A 17,147-nucleotide genomic window follows, 5' to 3' on the forward strand; every position below is an offset into this window, starting at 1 on the left:
CTTTTCTCCCCCACACAACTTTATTTTCACTTTTACTTTTTCCCTTTGCACAAATTATTTACAAATAACAGTAACAGCTGTAGAAGTAATGCCCAACTAGAGTATAGATCTTGCTCTCACCTGTGTCTGGATATCATCTCCAGTTACTATGTTTCCTACAGCTCTAAGTGCAGGTGACACCACCTTGTAATCATTATGCCTACAAAAAGAAATGCAGCACACAGTTAAACAATATTCATCTCCACATATAAAATTACAATGCAATTAAAAGTGTTATACAGATTTGATTATTAAAACCTTCCAATGCCAAATAAAAGGCAACCCCATGAATATTTATATCAAACTATACAACAAGATCAACCAAAAATTTGGGTCCTGTCAAGGATTCCTACTTCAAGATATCATCACCAAAGAATTCAAGATTACAATTAACTACATATAACAATTAAATTTTACAGAAATGACTGCTGGAGGAACTCAACACGTCAAGTGGATTTCATGGGGGAAGCAGAATGTAAAGATTTGTCTATGTTTCAACTCAAGACCCTGGAATGAGAAGACGGATGGATGAAGAATGACATCAGATGAAGCTAGGTGGAGGAGGGTAGAGTTAGCAGAGAAGGAACAAATGTCAGCAGATTAAAAAAGAGGCCTTTTTCCTCACCTGCTTCTATTGTCACTCAGCTGACAGTCTCCCAACCATTTCTCATGCTCCCATTAGTCAGTTATCCTTCATCCCTCTTCCTGCACTTCATCTTTATAATTTTTTTTTTATATAAACGCTCTCAATCCTAATGCAGTCTCAATACAAAAGATTAACATTTCCCCCTCTGCAGATGCTGTTTGATACAGAGTTCCTCAAATGTATTTTGCCACAAATTCACACAATCCTGCGTCATTGAATTTGACGAGTTTGAGTTGAAATGGAAAGGAGGAACGTGGAAAGGAGCACATTCTTCAAATTACTTTTTAGTGGCAACTGCATCTTACTTGATTTGGATATAAGCACATTTTTAGATTAAAAAATGCAATAAAAAATGTCAACATCACTTGAGAAAAGATAATGCAAGAAGGAAAATTCAGCTGCTTACATTAAAAGCTCGACTAATCGCCTACAAACTCCTGAATCAATAACGATCTGTATTTTCTCATTGGGTCCATCAGAAAGATAGGAAAGAGCCCAGCAGGCATCAGCCAAAACATCAGGATCACTGCTAAATAACAGTCTTGATAATACATTCAAACAGGGCGATACCTAAAACAGGGCAACACAAATGATCAATGAGAGATGTACTCATTAAGTAACAAACAATATATGGAATCATTTTACATAGGCCTTAAAGACCATTGAAAATATTGAGATTCATTGAACCAGTTTGGATTCTTATCTATGAGCAGTGCAATGAAGGCTTGGTCTGTAATCTTCCAGGTTGATTTATTTTTAGAGAACCTTTTCCTTCCATTTTCAAATTGTGAGTGAAAATGTACAGACAGACTTCAGGTTATGAAAGATACTGTTCATGACAACTGTCTCAAAGCAAATTTCTCCACAAGTCATTTCTTTAGCTATCCCCATCATATTGCTCTGCACACACTTGCTATAATTTCTACATTTAAGACGTTTGGAGACAAATATGGTTAGGAAAACTGAAGAGGAATATAGGTCAAACAGAGATAAATCAGACAATTCCAGAATCTTGGTCAGCATGGATGAGTTTAGCTGATGGACCTTTACTGTGCTGTATGGCTCTTTAACGGACCATCCTAACACCACTGATTTTCATTTGTATGTAAAGAATATGTAGTTAGATTTCTGGAAGTCAAGTAATCTGTATCCCAGTGAACCTCTTTACGGTAACCCAAAGTTTACGGGCAGCCACTCTGAAAAATCTTTGCAATGCTCTGAGATTAACAAACTCTCAAGCTAAGTATGTACTCAATAGCAAGAGTCCTGAACATGAAACATTAACTGTAATTCTCTTGACAGATCCTGCAGTTTTTCCTACATTTTCTGTTTATATTTTAAGATTTCCAGCATCCTTCAAATTTACCTGTGAGACTGTCTACTGACACAAATGAAAATGTTGCAATTACATCATATCTAGTCTGGCATAGGTAGCTTCAGCTCGAATGTTGGAAAAATAAAAAACTTTCTGCTGTTTCACTACCTCCCTCATGCCACAGCACATTCCTGGTAGAAACTTTGCATTCATGTGAATGACTTTGGAAATCTGCATTAGCATGGAAATCTCAAAAATGCTTTCTGTTATGCAGGAATAGGTTACAAGCTTCATGGATAAATGCCATGCCATAGTTTATGAAACAAAGTATACCTTTTCAAAATCAGGAGGTGGATTCTTGCCCCTGCACAAGTTTGACAAAGCCCACACAGCATTCCTTGTTGTAGTAAGTCGGTTGGACTTGGTCAACAACCTGCAGGTAAAAACTAATTTGAAGTATACAGAAAAAAAAACCTTTTCAAATCATTCCATTATGTAGGAGCAACAGCAATTTATTTAATCAAAGTAGCCTCACTGTCAGCCAATGGGTAACATCTCTAATCTGTTAGTTGCATTGATTATTCAAAAAAATTACACAGTGCAATAATTCATTTAGAAAGATTTGACGTTCATCAAAAAGTGTGCAATATCGATGTTGTGATATAAGCTTTCATAGCTTTAGGCCACTTGAAACCATAACACCAGCTTCAGCACTTGGATTAATTCAATCTATACAATGCAAAAAAAATTTCTACCAATACAAGGAGACAACTCTCCAAGTTCCAACAAGAGCTTTCATTTTCTTTCAGAGCCTACCATAACTACAGTATAAAAATGCAACATAAATAACATTTAATACATTGGTATTGAGGATACTGGATCTGATAGATTTTCACAAAAATTATCCAAAATAGGTTATGATCTAAAAAACTTTTAAGATAGGAATAGAAAGACACTTGACCAATTTTGGTTGAAGAGCCCACATTATCTAGAAATCAATTGACCATTACACAACATAGGATAGAGAGGTGGTTGTGTGAAGGGCATGTTCTGTATTCAACTTCAACTGTCAAGCAAATGAGTTTAAATGCAGAATGTCTCTCCTGCATCCATTCCCACTTTAAATGGGATGAGAACAGAGTAAGACAATACATTTCATGTGGTCTGTAGAAATAAAGGGTTTGCTCTTTAGAAATGCATTTTGGCACAAAATAATTGCTTTGTTTATTTCAATAATCAAATGATCTTCATATCTTAGTTTCAATATTGCAAAGAGTCTTAACATTGGTAAAGATGTGACAGAAGATGAGAAATCAGATTCCTCTCTATTCCTTCCTAGCACAACTTTTTTGTCCTGATCACTTTCAAACAGTTTTGATGAATGAGGCCACTGCACAATAGGTCAGCATAACAAAATGTGCCACTTTTCATATAAACCCATACAGTTTAAACTACAGGAAAATTGATCTATTGTATAGTTCTGCAGGACCTGAAGGAAGTTATTCAGCCATGCACTTTCTTTATTGTATTAACCTGCCTATTCCCATTTCCTCATACCAAAAAAAGATGCTGCAATAGTTTGGCTGATGCTCCAATGATTTATACAATTCCCCTCATTCATGAAACTCAAAAGTATAAAAAAAACCTCTTTATATATCATTGCTTCTGGACAGTATCCACTTAATTTGATTCTCCCCGGGATGCAGTGCAATGCATCAATTCAAGGCTGTACCGCCAAACCTCGACTTGCGCCCGATTGAGTAACGTCCAAGCACAGAATCGTCTGAGGTCACCACTGTCCCTACCTCTGCTCTCCCACACTTCTTTTCCTCCTTTACATTATTTTCCTTTAATCTCTCTCCAGTCTTCCACCTTCCCTCACTCCTTCCACTCTCCTCCATCTCCCAGCTTTTCTATATTATCAATGCCAGGAAAGGCCTCATCCCTTAGTATCCAAACACCTCCTGTGTACTCCTTTCCAGGATCAATCTAGCCACTGATCTGAAGAAACAAATATAAAATAGATCCTTGTCCTTAAATTTCTGTTTGGTTTTTCCATGTGAACCAGATATAGCTCTGTCTGCAACTCGGAGAAATTTTATCTTTTACTATGATGATGGCCAGACGAGCAATTTTACTGAAATGGAAGGTTGATTCTTCATCTCCTCATGCAGTGGTTACATGATGTAATGTCTTATTTAAGCTTGGAGAAAATTAGATATTATGCCCGTGTGCCACAATAAGTAATGGAGGTTGGCTATGTTGAGCGAGGAGTGTGAACGAAACTAGCCAAGTCCAGCAATATCTCAGTGCAAACTCGTTTACTCAAAAACCAAACCCCCACCCCCCGGGATTAAAACACCCGTGTCTTTTCCCTTTATCCCCCGCGTTCTGTAGGGAAGAAGTGACATGGGCTTCTGGTGTGAGGCTCGTTTACATCTGAAGTCCTGCTAGATGCCATCTATTGTTCTCCTGTTTGCGACTACTAGGACCAGTTCGTTCACTGCATAGGTGAGCCACACTGTGTAGGTGCAATACTACATGACCCCACTCCCAGAAATGGCATCAGCGGTGTGCATCGATTGCCTTTTTTAAGGTCTGCCTTATTTGCGAATGGTCAGAATCATAACCAGCTATTCAATATCAATGTGTGCCGGTGTGAGGTGGTCTACTGTGAAAGTTTCTTCCCAGCCCCCAAGTCGTCCCGTTGTGTCAAATTACTTTACAATCCCTTTCATACGATCGTTGCAGGAGTGTTCTGTTCGGTCCTCTGCAGAAAAACACAAATCCACCCCATTGCAGGTCGTCAAGTACATTCGATGGTACTATTCCATGATGCGGTGTAGGTATCGGAGCTAAATTCCATAGCCTCTCCGAGTTTTGTGAGGATCTCCTTTGGTGCATCGCCTTGCTTGTGTGGTGCTGGAACAAATTCTCCCGGTACCATAGGCGCAGTGCCATAGACTAGTTCAGCCGAAGATGCCACCAAATCCTCTTTGGTTGCCATGTGACTGCCCAGAAGGACTGATTTTTGGTACTTGAGGAACTGTTACTGTGGGTGGTATTCCATCATCCCGTGGAGCTGAATTCCTAGCAGCTGTGCAACAACAGACTATATGGTTGACGTGAATTTAACTCCCTTGTCTGAAGTAATGTGGGCAGGGAGACCGAATTGTGCAACACAGGTTGCAATGCCCATCCTGGGACACGTCTCCACCGTCATGTCTGCTGTGGGAACTACCTCAGGCTACCTAGAAAATCTGCCACTGTCAAACAGGTACCTTGATCCTCTGGACTCAGATGGGTCAACAATGTCTACATGCACAAGCTCAAACCTTCTATGTGATAGCTGAAAAGGCTGTAGTGGTGCCTTTACATGTTGGAGGTTTGAAGTGTGTGCATGCTCTGGTCCAGTGCCTCACGTTTCCAGAGTCCATGCAACAAAAACCGATGAAGTTATTTTGACAGTTTCCTTTGTGGATCCATGTAGTCCTCATTCGATAGGAAGAAGCGGATATCTTCAGGCATCTGCTCTGGAAAGATTTGCTCAAAAAGCAGGAATAGTCTATGGCCGCCTGCCAATGCCAGCATACCATTCATCAAGGCCGACAGCGAGCGGACACCCAGACCGTCAACACGGAGCAAACGTTTGTGGCATGATGAGTTGAATATTTCCAGCAACAGGGCCTTGACTGCTTCATCCCTCTTGTTTTCCGGAGGGTGCTGTAGGAAATCGACTATTTGGCCTACTGTTTCTTGGAAAAGTGCAGATACCATGTAGTAATACTTGGTTTCGTCTGCAAGAATGTTCCTGACTTGAAATTGGGCCTCTGCCTTGTTGAAACCATCAGTTTCGGAATACTGACAGCTTCTGGGAAACTGCGCTAACATTGTTCTTTTTTTTTTGGGTTCAAAAACTTTTGAATTGTTGGGGTCACCAATATGACGGTGTGCCACAACTAGCATTGGAGGTTGGCGATGTTGAGCTAGGAGTGTGAAAGAAACCAGCCGAATCTATCAACGTCTCAGTGCGAACTCCTTTATTCAAAAATCAAAAAACTCGTGATTCAAACACCTGCGCCCTTTCCCTTTAACCCCCGTGTCCTGCAAGGCGAAAGTGATGTGGGCTTCCAGTACACGCACATCTAAGTCTTGCTAGATGCCATCAGTTGCTTTCCTGTTCGCAACTGCTGGGTTCGGTTTGCTCACTGCATAGGTGAGCCACACAGTATAGGTGCAACACTACAATATTAAAAACTGAAAATTTCAATTTGTAAAGATGTGGAGCCCATTCTTGGAATACTATTAGGATCGTAAGAATTAAGAACTCTGAAGAGTCCGGGAGTTCGCCATCCGAATCAGATTCCAAACTTCCTTTTGCATAATTAATGATAACCTTAATTAGAGGGAGTGGGGGTAGATTAGTTTGATAGGTTTTTTACCCAAATAATTTGGTAAATGGGTTTAATTATATACATTAAGAATGTGTTAATTGCTTTGTTTTTCATATGAATAGGCAACTGGCTAATGCTGTTGTATGCTTTCTGATTTTCTATACATGTATTCGAGGTGACTAGTTATATATCTCAATGAATTTTGTATGCAAGTTTATATATTAAACTCAATAAAAATGTTTAAAAAAACATCAAAAAGAAAAAAAATTAAGAACATAAGATTATTAAACCGGAGACCCTTCAGGCCCAGACAACCTGCAGCTCCTCACACAATAAAGTACAATTTGCTTCAACCCAGGCACCGATTTGAAATGTAAATTGCTGCCTGGTTTGTGTCAAACAAGTCTGGTGGCAGTTATTAAATCTGTGACCATATTTAATATATATTTCATCTTGTTCTCAGAGGAATAGATTTTATTAACGTTGAGCAGTATATTTAACTTATAATGATCGACATGCCCAAATCTATTTGCATCCCCACTTTCAGAACATAACCTGGATTCAAATCGATGCATGACTGATTTATCAACACCCATAATTTTGGCAGACACAAAAGAACAAAACTAGCATCTGTCATTTCAAGCCACATGATACTTTAACCTTTAAACTTGATTTGTGTATCACTTTGCCGATACAGGTTGCTTGACTTTATTATGGCAATACCACAACTTGATGGCTTATGGGCATGTTCATTGCCACATTCTCTCATCAATAAGCAACAAGGAATAAATACAAGCTTAACAGCGACAACAAAAAAATTCATTTTTGGTTAACTGGTACAAACTTACTGTAAAAGGGGTGGAAGAATTCCACAGTTCAATACAAAGTTTCGACATTCAGCATTATCACCTGCAATGTTGCCCAATGCCCAAACCGCCTAGAACACAATACAACAATTAAGACACTTTAGAAATGCACATCCACAGAAGGAACTTTTTCAGTTAGATTGATTAAATTGTTACAAATTACAGCTAGTTCAATTGTAATTGCTTCCTCAGGTTTTTTTTTAAAAAAAGGTAGATTAAGTTAGACTTGCAAAGACTCTTCTAGGTAAGCTTAAAATTTGGGGCAGAGTTAACATTGTCATATCATTAGACACCACAATTCACATTATCCATCTTTCAGCAAGTTTCCCAATGCAAAATATCTGCTAGATATTATAAATCCAATATGATATATAAGGGATCATATCCAATTATGATAAAAAGGTCCAATATTTAATCTTGAATAGCAGAAATCTTTCTATTCCGTACTCCTTACATTCAAACTAATCACAAATAAATGAAAAAGTAACAAAAAATAAATTGGGTTTGCTCGTCATTTATATACTTTTCAGGTCTATCGATACAAGGTGTTACATAAAAATCAAAAAAAGTATATAAAAATGAAACAAAAAATTTAGAATAAAGGGAATACCTGTTCTTGCACATCCTCATATTCAGAATTAAGCAGCTGAATGAAGATAGGTACAGCATCAGCTTGTATAACAACTTTAGTGTGAAGAAATGTTCCAGAAGCAATGTTTGTTAAAGCCCATGCGGCCTCAAACTGAGGATATAAAATGGCTCAGGTTAATAATCCAAAGAAATATTGTACATTTATTTTACAAGAACTTATAAGATACGAGTTTTATATTTTTTCCCCCACAGATTACATTTAAAGTGCTCAAAAACAAGAAACATTTCAGTTGATTTACATTACATTTTTCCAATGCACATATGAAAATATCAAATAATCCATCTGAAAGCTCAATACATTAAGAGTATTGAAATTTTTATGATCTAATTCTATATTTTGGGTTGAATTACTCATGTCTAAATGAAAAATAAATCAGAAGAAGTTTAGTGCAACAGACAAAAAGACAACTAAATTCAGGAAAGAAAATGTATAGGTTTGTGCATATGAACAAGTTCACACACACATGAACAAAAACAATGGTGCAGAATGTTCTCTCAGTGGTCAGTTGCAAGTGCTTCCCATTCCCCTACACTTACCATCTTCAGACTGAGAAATCCCCAAGCAGTTGCAGGGCCTTGAAGAACCAAATTGAATTATGCAAATAGGCCAGAATAAGACCCAAGAAACTCTTCTGGTTGCCTTTTAAAGTCATCAAAACACTTGCCGTGCATTGCTGAGCATCAAAGTTGACAAGGTTTTAAAATGCTTCCAAAATGTCTGATAATCAGAGCATTCCAAAAAAAATGAAGTAAACAATTAAAATATTTTAATGCAATACATTTCTGTGATACCCCAAACTCTACCTGGAATTTATTAAAACTAGTAAAATCCAGTCCACTTTATTCTTAGAAATCTGAGCAGTGACTGGAAACCACTGGTTTTGATTGTTTATACTCGATTTACTGCTGTAATTTACAATAAAACTAGCCACAGCTAATTTTTTCCCCTATTCAAATAACCAACTGATCCTTATGCTTATTAAAAGAATTACATTCATTTGCTCCATTCAAATAAGTTTTCAAAATAACAAAGATGACTTTTAAAAAGCTATTGGCTTTCCTGTATCTACAAGATTCGCAACCATCAAAAATAGCAAAGCTGTGAGAGTCACTAGCTGAGAAAAAGAATAGTATTTTTATATTAAATCAGGACATACCTAATCATTTTTTTGAATATTTTATTTTGGGTTTTTTTCAAAAATTTTAGTGACATTTTAAATAGACAATATTAAATATTTTCTCACCAACAAAAACAGTCTCTCCCTTCCTTCAACGTCAGAGCTTACAAATATTTTAAGAATATAGAGTACAGTTGGGAAAACTTTGTATATTTAAGTTACTTTTATACTTTTTTCCCTTTTTATTACCACATCTGGGTCCCTATGTATAGCTGCTAGACCTTTACAAAAGTGTCATATTTATTCTTTACGTATACGTAAATTTTTCCCATAGGTATACAGCTGTTCATTTCCGTAGTCCATCAGTAGAGGGAAGTCGGACTTCCATAACCATTTACGGAGTGGAAACATGTTGGCCTTTCGAGTCCGCACCGGGTCACTGATTTTGTGCGCCCTCTTCAGGCAATGGTCCCGATGGGTTTGGCCCTCGAATTCCAACTTCAGTGGCTGAATTCTTCCGTTATTCCACCTTGGCAAACTCCAAGAGTCTCGTTTGCAAAACGTTTTCTGGCCCAAATGATCATGATTTTTTTTTTGCGACCACCAGAGCTATTTTGATAAACGAGATTTGATATTTGGTCCATTTGTCATTTATTTCCATTAAATTATCTAATAGATATAGCTCCAGGTCCCCCGTGAAGGCCACTCCTCTTATCCTGGTTAATTTTTCTGCGATTTCTTGCCAAAATTGTCACACTTTCACACACAACCATGTGGCATGTTAAAAAAGAGTTGCTGTCTCAGTCCCACATCTAAAACATCTGACATTTTGGCTTTTGATCTGTGTAACTTTTGTGGGGTAAGATATAGTTGGTGTAAAAAAATTATACTGAACAAGTCCATATCTTGCATTTATAATTGATGTCATACTGACCTTAACAGCAATCTGAACAGCTTTTTCCAAGTCCGACTCTCAACTTTCTCTTGACCTCTGCAACCCTGGTTTTTCATTTTAGCTTTGGAGAGCATAGTACATTTTTGTTACAAGTTTGGATGCGTTCTCCATCCAAATCCTTTGTTCAGTTTCACTAATTTCAGGTGGGGTTAACATTGGTCCCCATCTTTCTCTTTAAGATGGAGAAAACAGAAGGTGCTCCCATTGGCCCTTCCATATTTGTGTTTTAATTGTTCTAAGGACACAAGTTCCTTCCATGTAACAGACCTTAATATCTTTCCCTTTGTCATACCACAAATGTAATATTCTATTGCCCACGTTCATAGGCAATAACACATTTCTACAAAATGGTGCTTTTATTGATATCCCTACTCTTTTTCCTATTCATTAATTTCTTGCCATATTCTGATCATATGTATTAGAATGGGATTATCGATCTTTTCCTTTAGAGATATGAAACTCCATTTATAGATAAAGTCCTTTGCTTCCACCTCCTCCATTGAGTACATTCCCATTTGAACTAAATACAGGGTGGGGGAGGGGAAAGAGAGGTGTTTTCAGTGAAGAAGGTTGCGAGAAATCAAGCCTGCACAGTTAGGTAATTTTTTTTTGAAATCTGGAAGTCTAAGTCCTCCCAGTCCATAGTCCCATGTCAGTTTTTCCATTGCAATTCTTGGAACCTTATTATTCCATAGGAAATGCCTAATATAGCATGGAATAGGCAGTGATTGAAAAAATGTACTGCAGTCTTGGCATCACTTTCATTTTAATGCAGTTAACTCTTCCCACCAAAGTAATCGATGTCTCTCCATTTCTGTAGGTCTTTTTCTATCTTCCCAAGAGTTACATCATTCAGTTTGTACAGAGAAATTATCATCAGTTGCTATTCGAAGAAATTTTATTCCATCCATCTTCCATTTAAATTTGCTTCTTTTTTTGGTATCTTTTATATTTAAAGTTAATGACATTATCTCACTTTTATCCATATTTATTTTGTAGCCTAATATTCTTCCATATTTTTCTATTGTTACTTGTAATTTTTCCAAAGATTTAGCCAGTTCTGATAGGTACAATAACACTTCATCAGCAAATAGTCTGATTTTGTGTTCTTCTTGCCATATCCTGATCACTTCTTATCATCTCCACCAGCTGTTCAATTGCTAAAATAAAAAGTTCTGGAGACAGGGGGCATCACTGTCTATTCAATCTATTCAAAGGAAACACTGCCGACATCTGATTATTTGTCATTTTAGCTTGTGGTTTATGGTATAAAGTTTTTATCCAATTTATGAGTTTTGCCTATACCAAATTTTTCCAGTGTTTTAAATAAAAAGGGCCAATCCAAATGGTCATAGGCTTTTTCCACATCAAGGAAGAGTGTAATACTTGGATTTGATTCCAATTTACCCATGTGTATTATATTAAATAATCTTCCTTGACTATTTGAGGAATGCCTTCCTTTAACAAATCCTGCTTGGTCTGTATGCATCAGTTTTGGCAAGTATTGTCCTAACCTATTAGTCAATGCTTTTGCTAGTATCTTATAATTAGCATTTAACAGGTATATTGGTCAGTATTATGAAGTTTTTAGTGGATCCCTATTCTTTTTCATTTACACTGCAATAATCGTGGTTGAGAATTACTCTGGGAGGGTCTGTGTTTCCAGTTTGGTCCAGGACATCCATTAAAAGGGGCATTAATAATTCTGAATTGTCTATAAAACTCAGGTGGAAACACATCCTCTCCCAGTGATTATTACCCTGTAGAGGGCCCAGGGACTTTTCGATTTCTTCCCTTGTGAAGGGAGTACCTAATTCTATCCTCTCTCTCTATTCCAGCCTTGGAAGTTCAACATTCAGGAAAAATTCTTTCATTTCATTCACATCTCTTAGTAATTTTGATTTGATAGTTTTGTGTAATATTGTCCAAAAGTGTCTTTAATTTCTTTTTGCTTACATACTAGTTTGTTTTTATAGCATTTATCATTCTTGATGACTCCTGTTTTAATCTGCCAAGCTAAAATTTTGTGCACCCGTTCATCCAACTCAAAATATTGTTTCATTTTTAAATATAGCTTTTTCTGTCCTGTATATTTGTATTGTATTATATCTTAGCTTTTTTATTCTCCAGTAATCTGTATTCTTCTTGTAGTCCTGCTCTTTGATTTTTTTTTAAATTCTTTAATAACCTTCACCAAATTGTTTACTTCTGCCATATGTCCCCTCTTCAGAGTCTTCGTATAGGATATAATTTGTCCCCTTAAATAGGCCTTAAGCATGTCCGTATCAAAAAACTATTATTAGTAGATAGCAGATTTGTTTCACAAAACATTTCTATCTGTCTCTTTATAAATTCACAGAAGTCTGTTCTTTTAAGCAATATAGTATTGAGACGCCTTCTGTATATATTCTCTTGCTTTCCCATTATTACTATAGTTAATATTAATGGAGAATGGTCTGATAGAAGCCTCGCTAGATATTGTTTTTAATCACTCCTTTTAAAAATGTCAATCCTTGAACGAGTCACGCACCCATGAGTAAAAATAGTAGTCTCTCTCTGTGGGATTTAATTGCCTCCATTCTTTTCTTTCATAAATAATATTCAAAGTAACAACCATGATTACAAAATTAAATATATCAAAATTTAACATGCTAAAAGAAAACTAAAACACTACCAAAAAACCCAAACCCCCCCTCCCTCCAAACCTAAAACTACACCCTCCCTCTATCCTACATCAAAACCCCCTACCCACCAAAAAAAAACCAAACAGAATTCACTTAATATGATAAGGAGACTCAGCGGCACCCAAAACCCTATCGTTATGCTTTCAAATTAAAATAATACAAATGTGGGCTCCAAATCCTTTTAAATACATATTTTTCCCTGAAATTACAAGTTATCTTCACCAATGAAATACATGATCTCAATTCCAAATGCCATCTTTGTACACAAGATCCTTTTCATCTTTCCACGAAATAGCTACATTTCCTCGCCACTGCTAAGCTAATCTCAAAAAAGCCATTTGGAATGTATCCAATTTATAAAACAAACCAATTTCACTAATATCTCAAATTAAATTGCCTCCATACCATGATAAGATTTAGATCTTTCATATGAAATTATGATTTTTGCTGCTTTTATTGTTCATGATTGTTATTGCCGAACTATCCAGTATTGGATCCAAGCAGAAAATATCCAACAAATATTTTTTTTTTCTTTCTCTGCTATTTTTAAGATGTCCTTCATAAAGGCTTCATTGTCATACTTTTGGGCATAAATATTTATAAATGTCCATGTTTCTCCATAAATTTTAGTATGCCATTACATACTTTCTGGCTTGATCAAACAAGGTATCTTCTATTCTCTTTCTTTGGCTTGGCTTCGCGGACGAAGATTTATGGAGGGGTAATGTCCACGTCAGCTGCAGGCTCGTTTGTGGCTGACAAGTCTGATGCGGGACAGGCAGACACGGTTGCAAGGGAAAATTGGTTGGTTGGGTGTTGGGTTTTTCCTCCTTTGTCCTTTGACAGTGAGGTGGGCTCTGCGGTCTTCTTCAAAGGAGGTTGCTGCCCGCCAAACTGTGAGGCGCCAAGATGCACGGTTTGAGGCGATATCAGCCCACTGGCGATGGTCAATGTGGCAGGCATCAAGAGCTTTCTTTAGGCAGTCCTTGTACCTCTTCTTTGGTGCACCTCTGTCTCGGTGGCCAGTGAAGAGCTCGCCATATAACACGATCTTGGGAAGGCGATGGTCCTCCATTCTGGAGACATGACCTACCCAGCGCAGTTTGATCTTCAGCAACATGGATTCGATGCTGTTGGCCTCTGCCATCTCGAGTACTTCGATGTTGGAGATGAAGTCACTCCAATGAATGTTGAGGATGGAGCGGAGACAACGTTGGTGGAAGCATTCTAGGAGCAGTGGGTGATGCCGGTAGAGGACCCATGATTCGGAGCCGAACAGGAGTGTGGGTATGACAACGGCTCTGTATACGCTAATCTTTGTGAGGTTTTTCAGTTGGTTGTTTTTCCAGACTCTTTTGTGTAGTCTTCCAAAGGCGCTATTTGCCTTGTCGATCCTTGAATCCGATGAAATGGTGCAGCCGAGATAGGTAAACTGGTTAACTGTTTTGAGTTTTGTGTGCCCGATGGAGATGTGGGGGGGCTGGTAGTCATGGAGGGTTATTTATATTAATTAGAATAGCCATCCCCTTGCCTTTGAACCAAAGAAAGACAAAGACAATTTGTCCCACCCAACCTCTTAATTTATCATGATCCAATTTATTAAGATGGGTTTCCTGCAAAAAGATTATATCTACTTTTAATTTCTTTAATTATGTCAAGACCCTCTTCACCGATCCATTTATCCTGTTAATATTAAGACTAATAAACTTTAGTGCTTTATCCATACCATTTTCACACAAAAATTGTATAACAATAACTTCCCAATTTTCTAAATACTGTCGTCACATATCCCTATTAAAAGGCATTTCCAACACAAACATTTTCCCTTTAAGAAACACACATTCCTAGCTCTGATGGTGACGTTGACAATAGTACCCTGAAGCGCGCAAAAATAAGCCCAAGAGTGGTTCTTCTGAAGAAGAATCCCTCCCTTTGGTGCCATCATTTCCTCCCCTACACCCCCCCACCAAAAAGAGAGGAGAGGATGAAAAAAAAAACAATCGGGGTTCCCACTTTGTAACTTTCTTCACCATCTTTCAGTCTTTTCAGAGCTCTCTAAATAAAACTAGAGAGCTCAGTACTATTAGTATAAATAAAAATGTCTTTCAGTTAATCCTTTTTGAAATGGTCTTTACGGCCCTTTCAGCTGGCGACTTTAATCTTTTTTTATAACTTTCTTGAAAATTCTTCCACTTGTTTATTCTTGAAAATTTGTCGATTACCATCTGAGACATCTACCCTCAGCATTGCTGGATAAATCATTGAATATTTCAAGTTTTTAAGATCACAGTTTTTCTTTACCTCGTCAAATTCCTTTCTTTGTTTGACGAAGGCAGGGCTGAAGTCCTGGAAAAACATTACTTTTGCATTGTGCACCATTAATGGGCCATTATTATATTTTGAATATTCATATGCTGCTCACAAGATTGCATTTCTTTCCTAGTAACATAAAGGTCTTACCAGGACTGGTCACGGGGTCTGTTCGCTGGTTCTTCTGTGTCCAAGAGTCCGGTGAGCCCTTTCAATTTGCAGCTATGCATTTCATTTATTTTGTCCCAGCATTTGTGGGATCCATGTTTCAAAGAAACTCACTGTGTCTTTTTTCTCAATTCCTTCTCTCAGTCCAATGATTCTTACATTATTACGTCTTGCTAAAATTTACTGTATGGTTGATATTGTCCATCAGCCCTTTTTTCTGTGTCCCATATTTTTGCTTTTTCTTCCAATGCCTTCAGCCAGTCTTTTGTCCAGCTTAGTCTCTGAAGGAGTCATTCACTTAAGTCTTCCACAGCTTCTTTAATTTCCATGACCGCCTCTGATATATCTCTCATTGCTGATTCCATACTCGTAAAAGGACTGCATAAAGTTCCCACCATGTTCAGATTGGAGAATACATCAGGCTTCCATTCGATGTTCCTGGCTGAGCAGTCACTTCAGTTTTTGTTCTCAGTTGCCTTGGTCATTTAGTATTTGCTTTATCCATTTTTGATGATAAAATTCTGTTTTTTGAGCTTTTAAACTGTCTTTTTAATACTTTTTTGTGCAGAGCTCTTTCAAAACACCTGCTCAGCTTATTAGCTGGGTCATGCATCCCCATACCTGATAAATTTTGACATTATTGTATCATGTACATGGTAAAATGTACAAGTTCGGACAACAATCAGGCTTGCAGTAGAGGAATAAACTCCACAGCCAAGCCATTCCATTCATTTTTACACAGCAATATGAAAAATGCCCATAAACCAGCAGGACAAATCCAAATCCTGCTTACTTTCAACATAACGGAACATATCACAATGCTATTAATTGGTACTCGTTGACCCATACCTACTTCTGCCTTGTCCAGGACCATTTGGCTACAAAATTTAAACCTTAAACCGAATCAAAAAAAGCGAACTCCAGAATAAAGTGACTGTGTTACAGAAGTAACATATACCTGGTGTGGCATCAAGCTCAAAACCAATATGAATGAATGATGGACAACACTCAACCCGACAAAGAGAAGGGGTATAGCAAAAATTAGACAAGCAAAATATTTCCTCATCCAGAAGGCAATGATGAGTAGAATTCTCCAACAGGCAAGTCACAATACATTCAAGCAGATGAATTCACTAACACAAGGGGCATCATGGAATATATGAACAGAGCAGGAATACTAGTTTGAGATACAGGACCAATGACCATGAAACAATGACAGAAATAGGGTCTAAATAACAAGTACATAAGCACTCTTGACATTCATCATGTTTGTCACAAATTATTGATGACCACTAGTACAATGGCTGCAGGAGCATATTAAAGTCTGATTTTCTTTACTAAAGATTCCTCATCCTCACATCTGAGAGTGTTTTGATAGTGGAAAGACAAGTTAAACATGCTTTCACTTGCCTGCATGCACATAGCTCTAACAACGATTGACAAAAGGCCTTAGTGGCATCCAGGGAAAAGAAGCCCATTTGAATAATAACCAAAGACATGTGGATTTATAGAAGGCAGGAAAACAAACATCTGCGCAAGGAATTTCCTCAATATGCTCATTTGCAACAATATGATTAGGGAGTTGCATCTTTTTGTTTTAAATGTAAACATACCGATTCCTGTGACAACTAGGAAACAAAATGAATTCTGCAAGTCAAATAGAATATATAAACATTTATATTACTTGTAAAATAACAAATGCATTCTTGCAACATAGGAGTTCTAAAGTTGCTACAAAATTGCCAAATGGGACACCATCAAGACATTAACTTTCCAGCAAAAGGGAGTTGGTATAAGAGTGAGCAAGAGCTGGACAGCTTAATAAAGTGTGTGCTGAGTGGCAAATTTCCTTTCCTATGAACAGAGTGAGCAGGACAATTTAACAAGGAGAGTACTAATCTCGCAAATTTAATTTTAGCAAATGGAAACTAGTGAAAGAGCAAGTGAGGAGTGCATCTGCACATGATTGGAGTTGCACAAAAATGCTGGAGGAACCCAGCC

At 37.4% G+C, this 17,147-nt stretch overlaps 1 protein-coding gene across 2 annotated transcripts in view; it reads right to left on the minus strand.

Annotated features, from left to right (window-relative positions):
• kpna5 (karyopherin alpha 5 (importin alpha 6)) overlaps window positions 1–17,147 on the minus strand; it is a 61,777-nt gene that overhangs the window by 23,345 nt on the left and 21,285 nt on the right. For both annotated transcript variants that reach the window (XM_069886783.1, XM_069886781.1), the window contains exons 6-10: window positions 7,871–8,002; window positions 7,243–7,331; window positions 2,334–2,433; window positions 1,092–1,255; window positions 121–199 (exon numbers count right to left, since the gene is read on the minus strand). In XM_069886783.1, coding sequence (XP_069742884.1) covers window positions 121–199; window positions 1,092–1,255; window positions 2,334–2,433; window positions 7,243–7,331; window positions 7,871–8,002 — 564 coding nt within the window. The remainder of the gene's footprint in view (window positions 1–120; window positions 200–1,091; window positions 1,256–2,333; window positions 2,434–7,242; window positions 7,332–7,870; window positions 8,003–17,147) is intronic.

Source organism: Narcine bancroftii, chromosome 6 (assembly GCF_036971445.1).
Source record: "Narcine bancroftii isolate sNarBan1 chromosome 6, sNarBan1.hap1, whole genome shotgun sequence".
In the NCBI taxonomy this organism is placed as follows: Eukaryota; Metazoa; Chordata; class Chondrichthyes; order Torpediniformes; family Narcinidae; genus Narcine; species Narcine bancroftii.